General features: G+C 39.6%; 1 protein-coding gene across 1 annotated transcript; it reads right to left on the bottom strand.

Annotated features, from left to right (window-relative positions):
* Window positions 1-245: 245 nt before the first annotated feature.
* LOC121995179 (U-box domain-containing protein 18-like) lies at window positions 246-2,216 on the bottom strand. Its single transcript, XM_042548990.1, has one exon. The coding sequence runs from the start codon at window positions 2,214-2,216 to the stop codon at window positions 246-248; it is 1,971 nt and encodes a 656-aa protein (XP_042404924.1).
* Between the last annotated feature and the right edge of the window lie 14,806 nt (window positions 2,217-17,022).

Genomic DNA, 17,022 nt, shown 5'->3' with positions numbered 1-17,022 from the left:
ATACTTTTAAAAAGTAGCCAAAACTAAACAGAAAATGCATAAAATTTCTCTTTTATTGCATTCAAATCATACATCCAATTACAATAAGTATATAAATACAGAATATCTTTACAATTAATATACTCATAAATATTATATAATCTCTCAAATTCACAGCTCTTTTAAAATACGAGCAGTGAGTTAAATCTGATTAATTTAAAGAAAAACAAAAATATATATGCTCCAAAATGTGAAAACCATTGGCGTCACACCTCGTGTATTCTGTTGAGCAGCGATCTCGCCTTCTTCCCTGCCTGCGGCGACCCCTCGGTCACCAGTGAGTACAACGGCGGCATCACCACCGGCATACTCCGCAGCAATTCCACCACCTCCGCCCCGCCGTTCACGCACAGCGACAACAACGCCGATACGCAGCTTTCCCTCCCCGACCGCGACGTCCCCGTAGACCGGAAGAACTCCACTAGGCGAGAGATTGCCCCGTCGTAGCATAGGATCTTCGCCGTTCCGTCCGGATGCTCGGCGATCTTTGCGAGCACCGCCATTGAGTCGTTAGCAAGGTTCCCCTTTTCTTGGCCGGAGAGAAGAGCCATTAGCGCCGGCACTGCCCCTGATTCCAAAATCTTTACTCGGTTGCTTGAACAGAGTGAGAGACCGAAGATTGTGACGATGGCGTTCTTCTTTCCACGGTAAGATCCTTCCCTCATCAACTCCACCAGCAAGGGAATCGCCTCTGGCAAATCCCCGATTGCGGCGCGGTATTCCTCTACCAACGAGAGGTAGAATAGGATGGCCACGGCGTTCTGCTGCGCCTCCACCTTGAAAGTTAGTCTGATGACGTCCACAACGAGGCCGAGTCCACCGACCTCGACGATTGCCCTTGCGCCGCTTGGGTGCTTCGAGAGATTCAGCAGCGCCGCCATCGCGTTGTCCTGCGTTGACGAGTCCATCGAGGAGGAGAGATGGAGGAGCCACGGCACAGCGCCGGCCTCCACCAAACAAGTCCTGTTGAACACGTTGGATTTCGATAGCCTCCTGACCTCGAACGCGGCCCTGCTCTGTTCCAGGCTCGTCGGGAACGCGAGCTTGCGGACGAGGAATGCCGCCGCCATCTTCATTGCACCAGCCGCGGCAGAGCTCGGCGGCGTCGCAGTTTTGCTCCCATCACGCTTTTGCTTTGAATTGGGTTCGGGGAAGGAGAGGTTCTTGCTGGCGCAGAGCTGTTCGACCAAATGCTGGACGGCGTAATTGGAGACAAAAGCGGTGTCGGTGAGCTTCTTGCCGGTGACGGGGCAGGTAAGGCAGCCGGACTTGAGCCACTTGGATATGGAGGCGCGGTCGTAGGTCTGCCCCGTGGCGATCGTCACGGGGTCGAGCATGAGCTCCAGAGAGATGGGGCACCGGAGGTCGTCCAAGTTCACATGATTCACTGGTCGATGTAGAGCCTTGAATTGGTTTCCACCGGTTCTCTTATTGTGGTCGTCGGCGTCGAATAAAGTTGCTCGGCAGTAGGCCATGAGCGCCTCCAAGCTACCTATTGAAGCTGCTTCATTTTCTTCGCAATCGAAGAATAAGTCCTCGAGGAAGGCGATCTCCTCACTGCAATCCGACCAGCTTCTGATTTGCAAGTGTTCCATGAGATCATTGAGATCGATCAGATCGGGCTCAATGCCGTTCTCGAAAAGGGCAAGCGCGGACCACACAATCCGCGCGGCGAGCGCGTCGGACGGCAAGGTCCCGCCCTCCGCCTTCCACGCTTGCTCGGCCACGAGTTGAACCAGCTCCATCACTTCCGGCGATGCGGCGCCGAGAGGAAGGACTTCGAGGGCGGTGGCCACGGATCTGAACAGCGCTCTGAAGTTGTTCGACACCCGATCCGAGTTAACCAGCACCCAGAGACGGGCACCAGGGCGGGCGAGGTCGCGAAGGAGATGCCCGAGCTTCTGCAGCGCGACGTGGAGCTCCGCTAGCCCGACAAAGGCGGAGGCAGGGAGGGCCTCGGCGACAACGTCGGCAAGGAACTCGCGGATCACGACGACCTGGCGGAGCGCCTCGCGGGCGTACTTGCGGTGTACGGGGAAGGCGGCGCCGCGGAGGGCGAGGACGTCGTCGGCGAGCAGGGAAAGGACGTGGATGAGAGACACGGAGTTGACGGAGGTGCTGGGAGTCACCGCCGGAAGGCTGAAGATCTTACGGCTGCCTGTAGTCGCATTTGACATCGCGATGCTGAAATTGACTTAGAAGCAACAAATCTAGGATCTGCTCTCCAAATCTAGTAGCCCCCTTCGCCATTCGAGATTCATATATATATACGCATAAGGCAAGAGGCTGCGGAAAAACACGTGTCGGTCGACGAAGTAGGAGCATGCGCCTCGACCTCACTGATATCACAAGAAGACGGACACGTGTCCGTAGAGCCGACAAATATTTTAGGCTAGCGACAGGATCCAATGTCAGCGTGGACGGCTCCGGACACGTGGCGTATTGGATGATGACTTCTTCCGTCAGAAGGCAATACCTGGTTTGGCGTTTCTGTAATCGCGGCCGACAGTGTCGAACCCATGCTGTTGTCTCTACAGTACCAACCACGTTGGCTTCCAATGGTAAACTTACAGGTGCCATGTATCAGCATGTGTAGACATTGGTTCAGAATGACAAAACACTTTGTGTTTGAATGATGACATCGGATCCTAATACAGAAGTTAGGAAGGTAATCTCGTTGTCATGGAAATATGATAACAAAAGTACTGGAAATAATTGAGACACGTGGCGGACAGGGAGTGCTATCTACGCGGGACGAAGAGATTAATTAGCACAAACCACAATTTCAACCTCTGTTTTTGCTTGTCGTGTAAATCGAATTTATAATTGAGAACAGCTTATTGGTTGAATTTCCAGAGTTATTTCTCTTTGAATGTCAAACTTATGAAATATCAAAATTGGTGGTCGTCCACGAAAGATTAATTTAATTTTGATTTTAAGTCACCGACCAAAACCTTTTTTTTTCTACTTGTTGCGTTCGATGAAGGGAAGTGGGGAAAGGCTCCAGAAGATTCACAAAACAAAATACAAACCACTTAATAATTTTGCAGAATTAATAGTTAAATAATTAGAAGGAGGTAGCTCACCTCTCCATCAACGGATGTAGTCATTAATGACAAAATACATAAATAATAAACATGTATAACATTTCTCTGCAAGTTGCTGTATGCAGAAGCTTTTATATTTTGTCTGACCGTTGTTTCAAAAGCAAATATTTGGATTTTGTTTTGAAACGATAAATAGTGCGAATTTCAAAGATACTGAACAAGAATTCTCTCGAGGCCAAATTGAGATATACATTAGATTAAGGGCAAATTGTCTTAAAATTTCCATGCAAAATGTTAATTTTGCCATTATCAGAGAATATTTATTTTTAACTTCTTAATTTATACTAAATCATCTAATTTATTATTTATACGCATATTTCAAGGATTATAAAATATAGGCACAAAAGTTAAAAAATAGGTTTATTTAGAATGAGGTATAATTCCTTTTAAATTTAGAATCATTTAAATTCAAATTTAGTACACTATCTATACATATAACTTTTAGATACATGATAAAATATAAGTATAAGAAGTTCATAATAAAGTATAATTTCTCCTAAATTAAGCATTATTCATACGCACATATTTTTTAGATACATGATAAAATATAAATAAAAAAGTCCATAATGAGATATAATTCTTCTTAAATTCAGCATCTTTTAAATTAAAATTTAGTATATTTTCTATCCAATTGAGCATTTTATATATATATATAAAATATATATATACATAATCTATTTTATTAGGTACAAAATATTTAAAATCAAGTATATATATAGTTTAATTAGGTATAATTGTACAAGATTATGCATAGATAGTGAATTAGTGTGAATTAGTGACTTGAAACAAATATTCTTTGACATTGGGACTAATGACAAAGTTGAAACTTCGCATGGGGATGTCAGGGCAATTTACCGTTAAATTAATATGGTTGACATCACACCACAATAATAGCAAATGTGACAAAAGGTGATTCATTTGCCTTAGTACCCCCGCCAACTTGTCCCTAAGTCAATACGGAGGAGGTAAATCACGAGTAGTTACTAGTTACTGGCCATTAGTATAGTGGTTAAAATATAGGGAAGACATGATTGGATACATCGAGTTTTGAACTTATGATCTAATATGATAACACCCCATGCCATAATAATGTTGGACATTTAGGCGTTACTGGAGACGAAAGGGTCCGTCCCTTTCGCTGCTGCAAACTGATGTTTGCTGCAAACGCCAGGGAGACGAAGGGGTGTCCTTTCCCCTTCGTCTTCCTCAGCCTTCTTATTAAAGGTGCGTCCAAGCACAGATCCGAAGGGGTGAAGGTGAACAGCGAGCAAGCGATCGAGGTGATCATAGGAGCAGCGGAGGTAATCGTGTGTGAGCAAAGGGAGAACATCTGTAGATCGGGATTTGGCTCGTGAACCTTGAAGCGCTTTCCGGTAACTCCGTGATCGTGCTTCCGACAGCGGCAATCTCTTCATTGATCGGCGTCTTCAGTTGCGGTTCTTCGGGAGATCAATGTGAGTGTTTATGGTTTCTGCATTATTATTTTAATTACTTCGTTTTAGTTTTCATGCTCTCAAAACTACCAACAATGGTATCAGAGCATGTATAGTTTTGACAGCATGAAAAACGACGCCGAAAAGCTCGTGTTTTTCCTTCTTCTGTTGCGAAGATGAAGATGAACAGTGAATTGAATCGATTGAAATTTCGTTTCAATCGATTCAAAAATCGCGAACAGCGTGTATTTTTTGTTTGAATCGATTGTTCAATCGATTCAAATATTTGAATCGATTGAATAAGGAATTGAATCGATTCAATTGATGGCATAGTGCTTTGTTGAATCGATTCGTCAATCGATTAAAAATCATACACAGTAATATTTTCGATATTTGAATCGATTAATTTCAAAATCTAAATCGATTAAAGATCGAATGAAAAAGGAATGAACAGTTTCGAAGCACAGTGCATGCATGTGCATATATATATTTTTTCTTCACATTAATAAACCGTAGATGTGAATATTAATTAAATATATTTATTAATTAATTAAATGTATATAGTTATGTATTATTAATTAATAAATAGATATTTAATTTCTGGTTCAATTTACTGAAAATTGAATCAGACCAACTTATCCGATCAAACCCCGGTCTGGTTTAAATTATTAGTTAATTTAAGCAGATCAATTTGATTCAATAATATCTAAAGCTGGTTCAAATTATTTGTTGGTTTAACCAGCTCAGTTTATTATTGAATTAATAAGGGTGATCTTGACTACAGAAGTTGGGCTGATCAAATATGACCGGATTAATTCCGTTGTGTCAAAATTTGATCAGAAACATTGGATTTGTTCTAATGAGTCAGACTTAATCCAATGGGCAATTGGACGAGTCAAACGAACCTGAGTTTGATTAATAAGTCTGTGATTGACTCAAATGGGCTTAAACGAGAACAGAAGTACAGAACATAGGTCCAATTAGATTAGTTCTAATAAGGACAATAGACTAAGTTTAACATCCAGACTCCTGATTGACCGGTCTAATGGGTCAGTCGACTTAAACTCCTGAAAATCGAGAAGATTTGTTTTTCTTGATTTATAATGATGATATGCCTGTATAAATTGAATTAAACTGGTTTTGTACTGGTTAGTCGGTTTTGTACTGACTTATTTAAATTCAATTTTTCAGATGGCACGGACGATTACCACATTGACTCGTCGCGAAGTGTGGCGAAACCAGCTCCGAGAGGAGATTCAGGAGATAGAGTATAAGTCTGCTTATGGAGTTGACGGACATGTTAGACGGTTGGATAGACTATTTTGGAAACTTGAACAAGAAGAGTTTCCAGTCCTGGACAGTTATAGGATCTGGGCATTGATGCATTCATTGCCAGAGTATCCCAGGATAATAGCAGACTATGTATGGGGGCGTCATCAAGGGCATGTCACATATTCAGTACTGTGTGAGGAACTACTTCACCATATGGGTGAAGAAGAGTCTGAAGAGGACCAGGAGATGCTCAAGGAAGATCCAGAAATGGATTTAATGGAGAATTCTGAAGCTACCCCATCTGAGATTATCCCAAATGAGTCCAGGTTAATAGGGATAGTGTTGGCTGCTATACTAGTGTTTGTCCTAGTGGGAGCAGTGCTGGCCTATCTAGTTTATTAGTGTTCTGTTTGCTGTCGTTATGTACGAGCAGTGTTATCTCATCTAGTTTTTTAGTCATGTAATAATTTCAGTTGTTTTGTACGAACAGAATTATATAATAAAAGTTATGTTATATGTTAACTAACTTGGAAATGATTAGTTCATTTCATGATATGATTAGTTCATATAAATATGATTTGTTCATATAAATATGATTTGTTCATATAAAATGATTTGTTAATTAGTTGGGATATGTGTAATATAATTGATTAGTGTTGATTAGATTAGAACATACAAATGATGAGTGGAAACAATGTTATCACTTGATTTTGTAAACTAACTCTAATTTACACTGAGTCAATAAATAGTTGCACATATATGAATTACACTGAAATAATAAATAATTTGTTTATTTATGTAGATCATGGCAACTAAAAACATCATAGCTGAACTCAATAAGGGTGAGAAATTATATGGGGATAACTACAAAATCTGGCACCTCAAGATACAATATGTTCTTGAGAAACAAGAAGTTCTAGAGGCTGTAAACCAAATTATGGAGGAACCGGTTGATGGTTCTTCAGCACAACACAGACGTGACCTTGATGCCTATAAGGCATGGAAAAGGAAGGACTCCATTGCTAAGGGCATATTGATTAGTTCAATGGTGGATGACCTGGTATTTGAGTATGAGCCATTACCATCGGCTCATGCAGTCTGGGTAGCCCTTAGAGAGAAGTACAGTGGAGTCAGTCTGAGTAAGCTCCGTCAGCTAACTATCAAGTTTGATAGTTGTAAAAAGCGCTCGAATGTTATCATGGCCCAACATCTCAAGGAGATGGGTAACATGATTCGAGAGCTTAAGACTGTTGGTCATGTGTTGACCGAATTATCCATTCCCTTCCTGATTCTTGGGAAACGATGAAACAGAACCTGACCCATAGTGAGAGTATCAAGACTTTCACTGATGTCTCACGCCATGTGGAACTTGAGGCGGAGAGGATTGAATCCACAAGGATTTCGGGTCAAGCTTTTGTAGCTGAAGGTTCTGGTTCCAAGAATAAGAACAAGTGGTTCAAGAAAGGAAAAGGGAAAGGAAAGGAGGCTAATGTTGTTGCTGCGAAAAACCAAATCAAGAAGAAAGGAAAGAAATATGGACAAAAACCTAAGAGCAGGTTGACTTACTTCAACTGTGGCAAGAAGGGCCATTTTGCTCGGGATTGTACTGAGTCTAAAAAGGTAGATCCATTTTTGTCTTCTTTCCATGAGCAATATGTTGCGAGTACAGTGTTGTTAGCTGATTCGTATCCTTTGTGGATTGTAGATTCAGGAGCAACGAACCACGTAGCTCGTGATCGAGCTACATATGTGGAGTACCGTCGGGTACCAGCTGGCAACAAATGGATATATATAGGAAACAATGCAAGAATTGAAGTCAAAGGAATTGGCACTTGCAAGCTCAATCTACGTGGTGGAGGCACCTTGTTTCTACATGATGTCCTGTACGCTCCTGAGATTTGACGGAATCTAGTTTTCGTTATTTGTCTTCTTGATTTAGGTTACAATGTAAATTTTTATAGCCGTTGTGTGGAACTTCGAATTAACTCTGTGTTAATTGGATATGGTTATGTAACAAATGGTTTTATGGTTCTTGATGTAGAACCAAATAATAATAGTTGTTTTTCAAACATTGCTCTTACTAGTAATGCTGATGTTAATGATGAAATTTAGCATGCTAGATTGGGACATATAGGACAAGAACGAATGAATAGATTAGCTAACACTACAAGAAAAAAGACTTACAACAACGGTTTTTCACTGTTGTCGTAGCCTCTTTCGGACTGTTGTTAAAGGCTGTGTTGTTAAAGGGGGTGCTCAAAGACAACAGTTTTTATCCGTTGTCTTTGAAGACAAAGACAACAGTTTTTAACCGTTGTCTTTGAAAACAGACAACAGTTTTACAATGGTAAAAACCCGTTGTCTTCTCATTGACAACAGTTGTTCACCGTTGTCTTTGAACATATGCCTTTAATAATAGACTCTTCAACAACAGTTTTGAACTGTCTATGACAACGACTAAAAACCGTTGTCTTTTTAGCCAATGACAACGGTTTGACAACGGTTAAAAACCGTTGTCTTTTTAGCCAACAATGTTATTTAACATCAGTTTGACAATGATTTTTCACTGTTGTCTTTTAATGCCATTAACAACAGTTTCACATATTTAAACTGATGTCTTTGGGTACAATATACAATATTTTGACAATAAATAAAAAACTAAATTTTTTCCATCATTTAATAACCATTATTTTATTTAAATAATATATCTACAAAATATCATTGATAAAAAACCTACAATCCGATCCAAACATCATCATCCAGTGCAAATTTCATTAAAGTACCAAACATCATCATCCAAACATCATTAAAGTACCAAACATCAACATCCAAACATCACAAAAGTTTACAAAACTAAATAGTACCCATAACAATTGTTACGCTCCACAAGTGTACGGAAATGTCGCAAGTAATATAAAAGATTATCGTATCCACAGGGACTGTTGATTAAGCATTAGTTAACTTCGCACGGCGAATTATCTAGACAATCAAAAAGTGGTTTACAAATGTTAGGATAAGAAACAGAAGAGAAAAGAAAGAGAGTAAGAAGGGAGAGAATGAGCGTAGTGAATGGAGGGGAATAGATACTAGGATTTTGGTTTCTTTGTGATGTTATTCAATGTAAATGGTTCACCAATTCTTATCCCTCAATTGCCAAACACTTGTAGAAAGTTGCCGGTTCTCTCTTGCAATAGATAACCGGCTAAGGACTGAGAAATGTATCTAGATATGATCAATTAGACGTGAACCTACGTTGTCCTTACACAGAAGCGCACCTATTACTATGCCTTCCTCGGATATCAACATAGAAGCCCACAACTTATTAATCTATCAAGATACAAGAAACTAATCACAAGATCCATCCTACTCTCTTGAATTCTTATTTCCTCTTCAAGATTATCTCTCAAACGTCCTTACACGGGCTTGCACCTGTCACGTGGATCCCTCGGATGATCTAGTGAGAGTTTATCTTTACAAAGTCCACAAGAAATCCAAACATTCAATCAAGCATGGTCATTAAGCCAAATCACCATATTCCACACAAGATCAAATAGGTACAAACAAGGCAATATCATGGAAACAAGAAAATGACAAATCCACAAAGGTTTGCATACAATCACATTACATCAAACAAGAACAATGCATCAACAAGTCATTGAATAGAATCATGGTGTCTTCATAGTTTTACATCATTCATCTTATCACAAATGCTTCCTACATCCTAGATCTAGAGATCTACTCCATTGCAAGATAATTACAATCAAGAGACAAGAAATAAAGCTATCTACAACTCAAAACATAAGGAGAAGAGAAGGGAAAGCTTATCCATGTAGCACCGGTCTTCTTGGATGCAATCTTTGCTCCGGAGGTGGACGGATCGGCGAAGGATCGAAGATCTAGGGTTCCCCCAAGGGGGAGAACCCTTCCCCAAGCAATGGGGAAAAGCCCCAAGCCAAAGACCAGCCCAAGATGTGAGAAAAGGGGAAGAAAACCCCTTTTATAGGCTTGGCACGGGTGCCACACGGCCCCGTGGCACGGCCGTGTGAGGCTCACACGGCCTGCACCACTTCCTTCTCTGCCAACCTCACACGGCCGTGTGCGGAACACGGTCATGTGAGGTTCTGCTTCTGTTTCCTTTGCACGGCCGTGTAGATTTACACAGCCATGTAAGGTTTCAGCACTGGATGCCATACATGGCCGTATGCAGCTCACACCCCCTTGCATGGCCCTTGCACACCCTTTGTCTTAGCTTTGAATAGTTATGTTTCATTGCAACATCTTTTAGGCCACCAAGATGGGGTTTTCTCCCGTTTAAGTCTTCATCAAAGTTGTAGATCTTGAAGTTATCTACAAGTCGGTATAAAGAACAGCCCAAATCTCCAACCAAGCACAAAGTTATGGCCGTTTTAGTTTCAGTCTGCAGTGAAGAAAACCTCACACGGCCTTCACACGGCCGTGTGAGGTTCACACGGCCTTCACACGGCCGTGTGAGGTTCACACGGCCCCAACATGACCCCTACACGGCCTTAACACGCCCATGTGAGTTCTACACGGCCAGAACATGAAGAAAACATAGTTTTGCATGCCCATGTCACTCTGGAAGCTCTAGACTTCATTTAAACTCTGTTTTTACTCCAAATCACGTCCTGTCAATCAAAATAAGCAAAGAGTAGATCTCCGAACAGAATATAATGAAAGTATGACATTCTAATGAAATAGGGTGCAATAAACATAGATTATGTCAATGAAATACAAGTAGATGTACGTCAAAGTATGCATAAAAGAGTATATAATCTACGTACATCAACAATATATCACACATATATATGAAGTCCAAAATATCTTGTTTTGTTGGATCAAATCTTCTCTACCTGTGCATCTTCTAAATACCCTGTGCATCTTCTAAACACCATATCGAGAACTGCATCCTTTTCCATGAGGTATTATGCAGAGTTTATATATGCTTTCTAAACACCCTGTGCTTTCTCCTCCCTCCTAGCTTCTCTTTTCTTCTCCTTTCTGGGTAAGGTCATTATCTTTTTCCTGAGGTAAATAGCATATGATTGCAAGTTAAGTCATTTCCCCAGAATAAATGGCATAAAGATGATCATGACAAAGATGTTGTACATATCTTTCTGGCATAGTGTGCTGCAGCAGCAGGACAAATTTGAACATTTTGTCGCCCCTGGGAAAAAGTCCAAGCTTGTCAGCAATGGTGATTATTCCAAGTCCTGTAGGAGGAACCAAAACCAATCTTCCAAATATGATAGTAGCAGTTGTTCGTAAACCAAGTCTTTTACCACCTGGGCCAGAGCCTGGAACACAACAAAGTGCCATATAGCATGTAACATTCTAGATATTCTAGATTCAAGATAGAAACCCAATGGATAGTTTTTATGTCAACTATTTCATCAAGCATCACTAAATGTACTTGTTCAACTTCTACCAGCAAAAGAACTTTAGGCTGTCAGACATAGGATATCAATATGTGTTTGAAGAAATGTTACATAAGAAATGGAAGATTGCATACCATCCACAAGATTTCCACCCAGAGCAAGCAAAATACATGGGATCATCGCTTCCCTGGAAATCAAAATATAGACAATCCTTCAGGTCTTAAAATATTTTTTGCTTTGAATGTAAATACAAAAAATAGAGGTCCTTGAGTGTTAAAAGGTTATGCAAATAACCAAGTCATTAACCAGACAAAACTCCAAAACAGAGGTCCTTAAATGTCAAAAAAATTATGCAATAACTGTCATTAACCACTAACCAGACATCAGATATCAGGCTCATCTTATTAGCTCACTATAGTGCAATTAGAATAGTTACAGAAATGGATGGCCAATAAGTTATCTTAATTCTCTAATCTAAATTTACCATAGAAGAATGTGATTGCAACTTGACATTTCTTAAACAGTTCATACTTAGCATCATTCATAGAAATCTTCATACTTTTTCAACCTTAACAAGGTAACTATTTTCTGTTTTAAGACTCTATTTGCGTGTTACTAAATGAAAAGGTTCTAAATTTCAGTAGCATGAGAAAATTGGAAAAGACAAAGAAGGAAACAGATCAATACCCAAGAATAAGCAGCTGTCAGTGAAGAAGAATAGCGGGGCATCATCAGTCAAGATGAAGTTCTTCAAAAATGGTATAGCGCCAATGATGATAGCCAAAGCCTAATTCCATATAAAACATTAGTAATACCTAATCCCATATAAAACATCATTAAAATAATCATGCAAAATATTGCTTCTGCATAACATGTTAAAGACAATCATTAACAGAAGGTAACAATACAATAATTCAAATAACCACCGCAAAAATTTCAGAGAATTTCATGTTACCCCCCAAAAGTTTGCCCTTTTGCCAAATGTACTCAAAGTTTCATTATAAAACTCTAGTGAAGGCAGGGGTTTTAACTTATTAGAGTTTGTAAAGGTTGGGAGTTTGCTTTGCTAAACTAAAATTTTGGTTTAGAGGGATGTTGCCAATGAAAAAGTAGTCATCGCGGTATTGACAAAATGAAACTCCGATTCATTTCACAAGAGAATAAAATCTGGAAAAAATTAAAATTTCAATATGAGAAATGGACAAGTTTGTATTTCTTCATAATCAAAGAATTCATAAAAATAACAGAGGAAGGAAATTAGGAAGAGTCAATGAGATGATACTTGATCTTGACCGGTTAAACTAATACATTCATTACAGAAAATCAAACAAATATGAAGTTCACATTTTTATCTCAACACAAAAAATGTTCATTATACTAGGCATGCCAACATCATTGCTCTTCACTCTAAAAGCATAAATAAATTAAGATCCCAATGTCCATGAGACAAGAAGCCCCAGAGAGTGTTTTAAGTATAAAGTATTTAATAACAAGTGACAAGGAAAAGGAATTGGAAATTAGAAATTCAAAAAGACAATTTTCAAATCAAATACTCACTAAGGCAATAATGGGAGGCTGAAAAATTTGCTTTAGCTTCAGCTTTCCAACAATATACCATAGGATGCCAATTATCTGCATAACCATCCAATCCGACATATGACACGCTCAGATATTAGTATAAAAAAAATTAGAATTTAAAAAATGAATCGCCAGAACTTCAAACAAGGTTCTTTCATTTTCTAAACTAATATTCAATCCAATTAATATAAGTTAACAGGTAACCACAGATTTAGAAAGCCATTGCCTAGGCTGCTTATGCAACTGCATAAACCTTATGGCCACATAAGGATCATACACACTAAAAAAATCCTAGGCTTGTTGAAATCCATGCCACGCTCAAGTTAATATTGACTACACCATACCAACTTTGACAAATCGACAAACAAAAAAACAAGTATTTAGTTTAGATGAACTGAATAAGGTTTTAACTGCACATACAGATCACATATCTCATATGTCACTATTTAGTCCTCTTCAAAAACCATCTAGGTGGCTCAACGTTGCCCAAGCATGAGCTTTTTAATACCATGGTGTGAGATTGCAATTTGTTTTGTTAGCCATCACACAAAGATAGCATTATGACTGATAGGAAAAGCAATGTTATACTAAAAAGAACGTGGAGTCTTATGGTCCATATTTGTGCACAATCCATATTCCATATACATGTGATTCTCATGTGCCGTTGATGAGAATTCAAGCCTAGTTTAGCCATAGTGAGGTGAGTCTTGCATGTTGAAATCTATCATCGAATACAAGGTTCAACAACAGTAGATTGTTCAGCGATCCAGTGTGCAACAAACTGTAATCATGGGTACAGACTCACAGCAAACTATAGCATAGCCAACTGAAAGGGGTTTACCTAGCCATAGCATGAACAATATCTAGCTGCAGCCTTGTAACATCAGACAATGTAGTGCACAGAACTGTACAATTGCAATTATCATTCCATGCTACACCAAGCATCATTAGTTTTCATATGTTGCACCTATGCCATGGAATTTGCACACGATGAAAGATAACAATAATCACCACAACATCGTGAAACCCCTTTGAAGGAATTTGTGGTATAATCAACATTTATTAAGGAAGGAAATGATATTAGGACCGGGTGTGATTATCTGACACGAGTGTGGATCCAAGTGCCTGTCATGGCTACTTCTAAAAAAATTTTACTCACGATCAAAGGATATCAAGCATCCATTCATTGTGTCAATGCTCGAGTGCATGTATTCAAGATCAATACAAAGGGAATAAATGAAAAGTCAAAGTATCGAAGAGGAATCATTGTTGCTTAGATCAAACCTAATCTTTATGGGTTTCCATCTTGACAAAAGCCCCCAAATCAAAATCCAACGATCTACTTCCACAGATTCGAAAGCAAGAAGGAAAAGAACAAAAGCATTCTCCACCAATACCCTAAAGCCCCCAAATCTGATAAAAAAAAAAAACCAGAACATCGCATAGGAAGGCTAGAGCATCACGGCAGAAGATCCAATCGCGACTCAATCCACAAATTGGGCATCACCAACAAGAAATTAGACTCCTCCTAACAACCTAATCATCACCTCACAGATCTCATACCATCACATGGAAGTATACTTGCCTGACCAGTTAAGGCACAGCTCGGAGAGAAGAGGATCGACGGTTGTGGTCCGCAGTGCTCGAGCGAGGGAGAAGGATCGCTGCTGTGTTGTCCGCGTGAGGGAAAGAAGAAGATCGCCTGCTCGCACACAAGGAAGAGAGGAGACCGGCGGCTGGGGCTCATCTCTGATGTTGGCGTGAGGAGAGGCCGGCAACGCCCAGGAACTCGCGAGAGGGAAGGGAGGATGGAGAGGGCGGCGTCGCGAGGTGAGGCTTAGGGGAAGAAGTCGGCGATGAAGAAAGGGGTTCGGCGGTGTCGCGGGAGTGAGGGCTCGGGATTAAGGAATTCGGTGGAGAAGGGAAAGTAAGGGAAAAATAAGAAACCTTGGTTTTAAAAATTCGCGGAGGAGTCGCGAAGGAGGAGTCGGAGTGGGTTTTAGGTTTTTTTCATGAAATTAAAAAAAACTGTTGTGTTTTTATGATTCAACAACATTCAATAGACAACAGTTTAATAAAACTGTTGTATTTTATCACATAAGCAACACTAAAAGACAACAATTTTTTAAAACCGTTGTCTTTGACATACATTAGACAACAGTTTTTTAAAAATTATTGTCTTTGACATACATTAGACAATAGTTTTTTAAAAACTGTTGTCATTTAAAAAAAATTATGGTGAACAACAACGGTTTTCAATAAAACCGTTGTTAAATGGCAAAAAGACAACAGTTTCTCGAAAAACTGTTGTCTATTAGGTGTGGTTAAATCTAAAATTTTTTGTAGTGTAAGGAGGGCCTTTTAGGCACTCATGCTAAGATTAACTTGTCTATATGTGAGCATTGTCTTGCTGGAAAGACGACTAGGAAACCGTTTGGTAAGGCTATTTGGGCTGAATCACCATTGTAATTAATTTATTCGGATATTTGTGGTCCAATGAATGTGAAGGCTAGAAATGGGAGTTCTTATTTCATTACATTTATCGATGACTTCACACATTTTGGTCATGTGTATTTGATTTCTCACAAATCTGAAGCATTGGATTGCTTTATTCGTTACTTGAACGAAGTTGAGAATCAACTGGAACGTAAGGTTAAAACCTTGCGCACTGACCGTGGAGGAGAATATTTGTCTGATCAGTTCAAGACAATGTGTAATGAGAAAGGGATTATTAGACAACTTACTATCCCTGGAACTCCACAGCAAAATGGGGTTGCTGAAAGAAGAAATAGGACTCTTCTTGAAATGGTTAGGTCTATGATGGCGCAGGTTAATTTGCCAATCTCCTTTTGGGGAGATGCATTATTAGTTGCGACTTATATACTTAACAAAGTGCCTTCAAAGTCAGTTCCATCTACCCCACATGAACGTTGGACAGGCAGAAAACCGGATTTGAGTAATCTGAGACCTTGGGGGTCAGCTGCCTATGTTCATGATAAGACTCACGAATATGGAAAATTATGACCCAGAGGTAAGAAGTGTATCTTTATAAGGTACTCTGAGACTTCTAAGGGTTATGTTTTTATTGGTGAGCGACAAGATGGAACCATCTCTGAGATAGAGTCAAGAGATGCTACTTTTCTAGAAACTGAGTTCCCAACACGAGGTGAAGTTGATAAAACAATTCCTCTATATGAGATAGAGGAGGAGGATAATGTTCCTTTATCAACAAATCAGGAGATGCCTGAATCTAGTCAACCGAGTGGGAGTAATTTGCCACTGAATGAGTCAGTTTCTCAACAGTCTAACCTTCGAAGATTATTCCTCGGAGAAGGTTTGATATTGAGAATGAGACATTGATGGTTCTCCCAGTTGATGATGAGGAACCTCGAACAGTTGAGGAAGCTTTGAGAAGCTTAGTTAGAAAAGAATGGAAAATTGCAATGGATGAAGAAATGGAGTCAATGAGAAAGAATCAAGTTTGGGATTTAGTCGATCTTCCTCCGGGCCGAAGGGCTATTGGGAATAAGTGGATTCTCAAAGTAAAGAGGAAAGCAGATGGATCGATTAATCGATACAAAGCTCGATTAGTTGCAAAAGGATATACCCAAATGGAGGGTATTGACTTTGAAGAGACATTCTCCCTAGTTGTAAAGTTTGTGTCAATACGTGTCATCCTAGCTATAGTAGCACACTATAACATGGAATTACATCAGATGGATATAAAAACGGCTTTCCTTAATGGTAATCTTGATGAAGAAATCTATATGGTACAACTAGAAGGTTATGTTGCTGAAGGCCAAGAGAAAAGAGTATGTAGACTTCGGAAGTCTATATATAGGCTAAAGCAAGCGTCAAGACAATGGAACATAAGATTTAATGAAGTAATATTATCTTATGGTTTCGAAATGATCAATGAGGATCATTGTGTTTACCTAAGAAAGGAAAAAGGAAAGCTTGTCATTTTATCATTATATGTTGATGATATGCTAATAGCTGGAAGTGACATAAAGAGTGTGATAGAAGTCAAAAGTTGGCTTTCATCACAATTTGACATAATAGATATGGGAGAAGCAGAGTACATCTTAGGAGTGAAGATCGTTAGAGACCGATCAAAGAGGCTTTTGGGTTTGTCTCAAGAAGCTTATATCACTAAGATGCTACAACACTTCAATATGTCAGATTGCAACATTGAAC

This window comes from Zingiber officinale, chromosome 6A, assembly GCF_018446385.1.
Source record: "Zingiber officinale cultivar Zhangliang chromosome 6A, Zo_v1.1, whole genome shotgun sequence".
Classification (NCBI taxonomy): Eukaryota; Viridiplantae; Streptophyta; class Magnoliopsida; order Zingiberales; family Zingiberaceae; genus Zingiber; species Zingiber officinale.
Note: the sequence above shows the minus strand (reverse complement) of the source record. Positions and strands in the feature narration are given on the sequence as shown.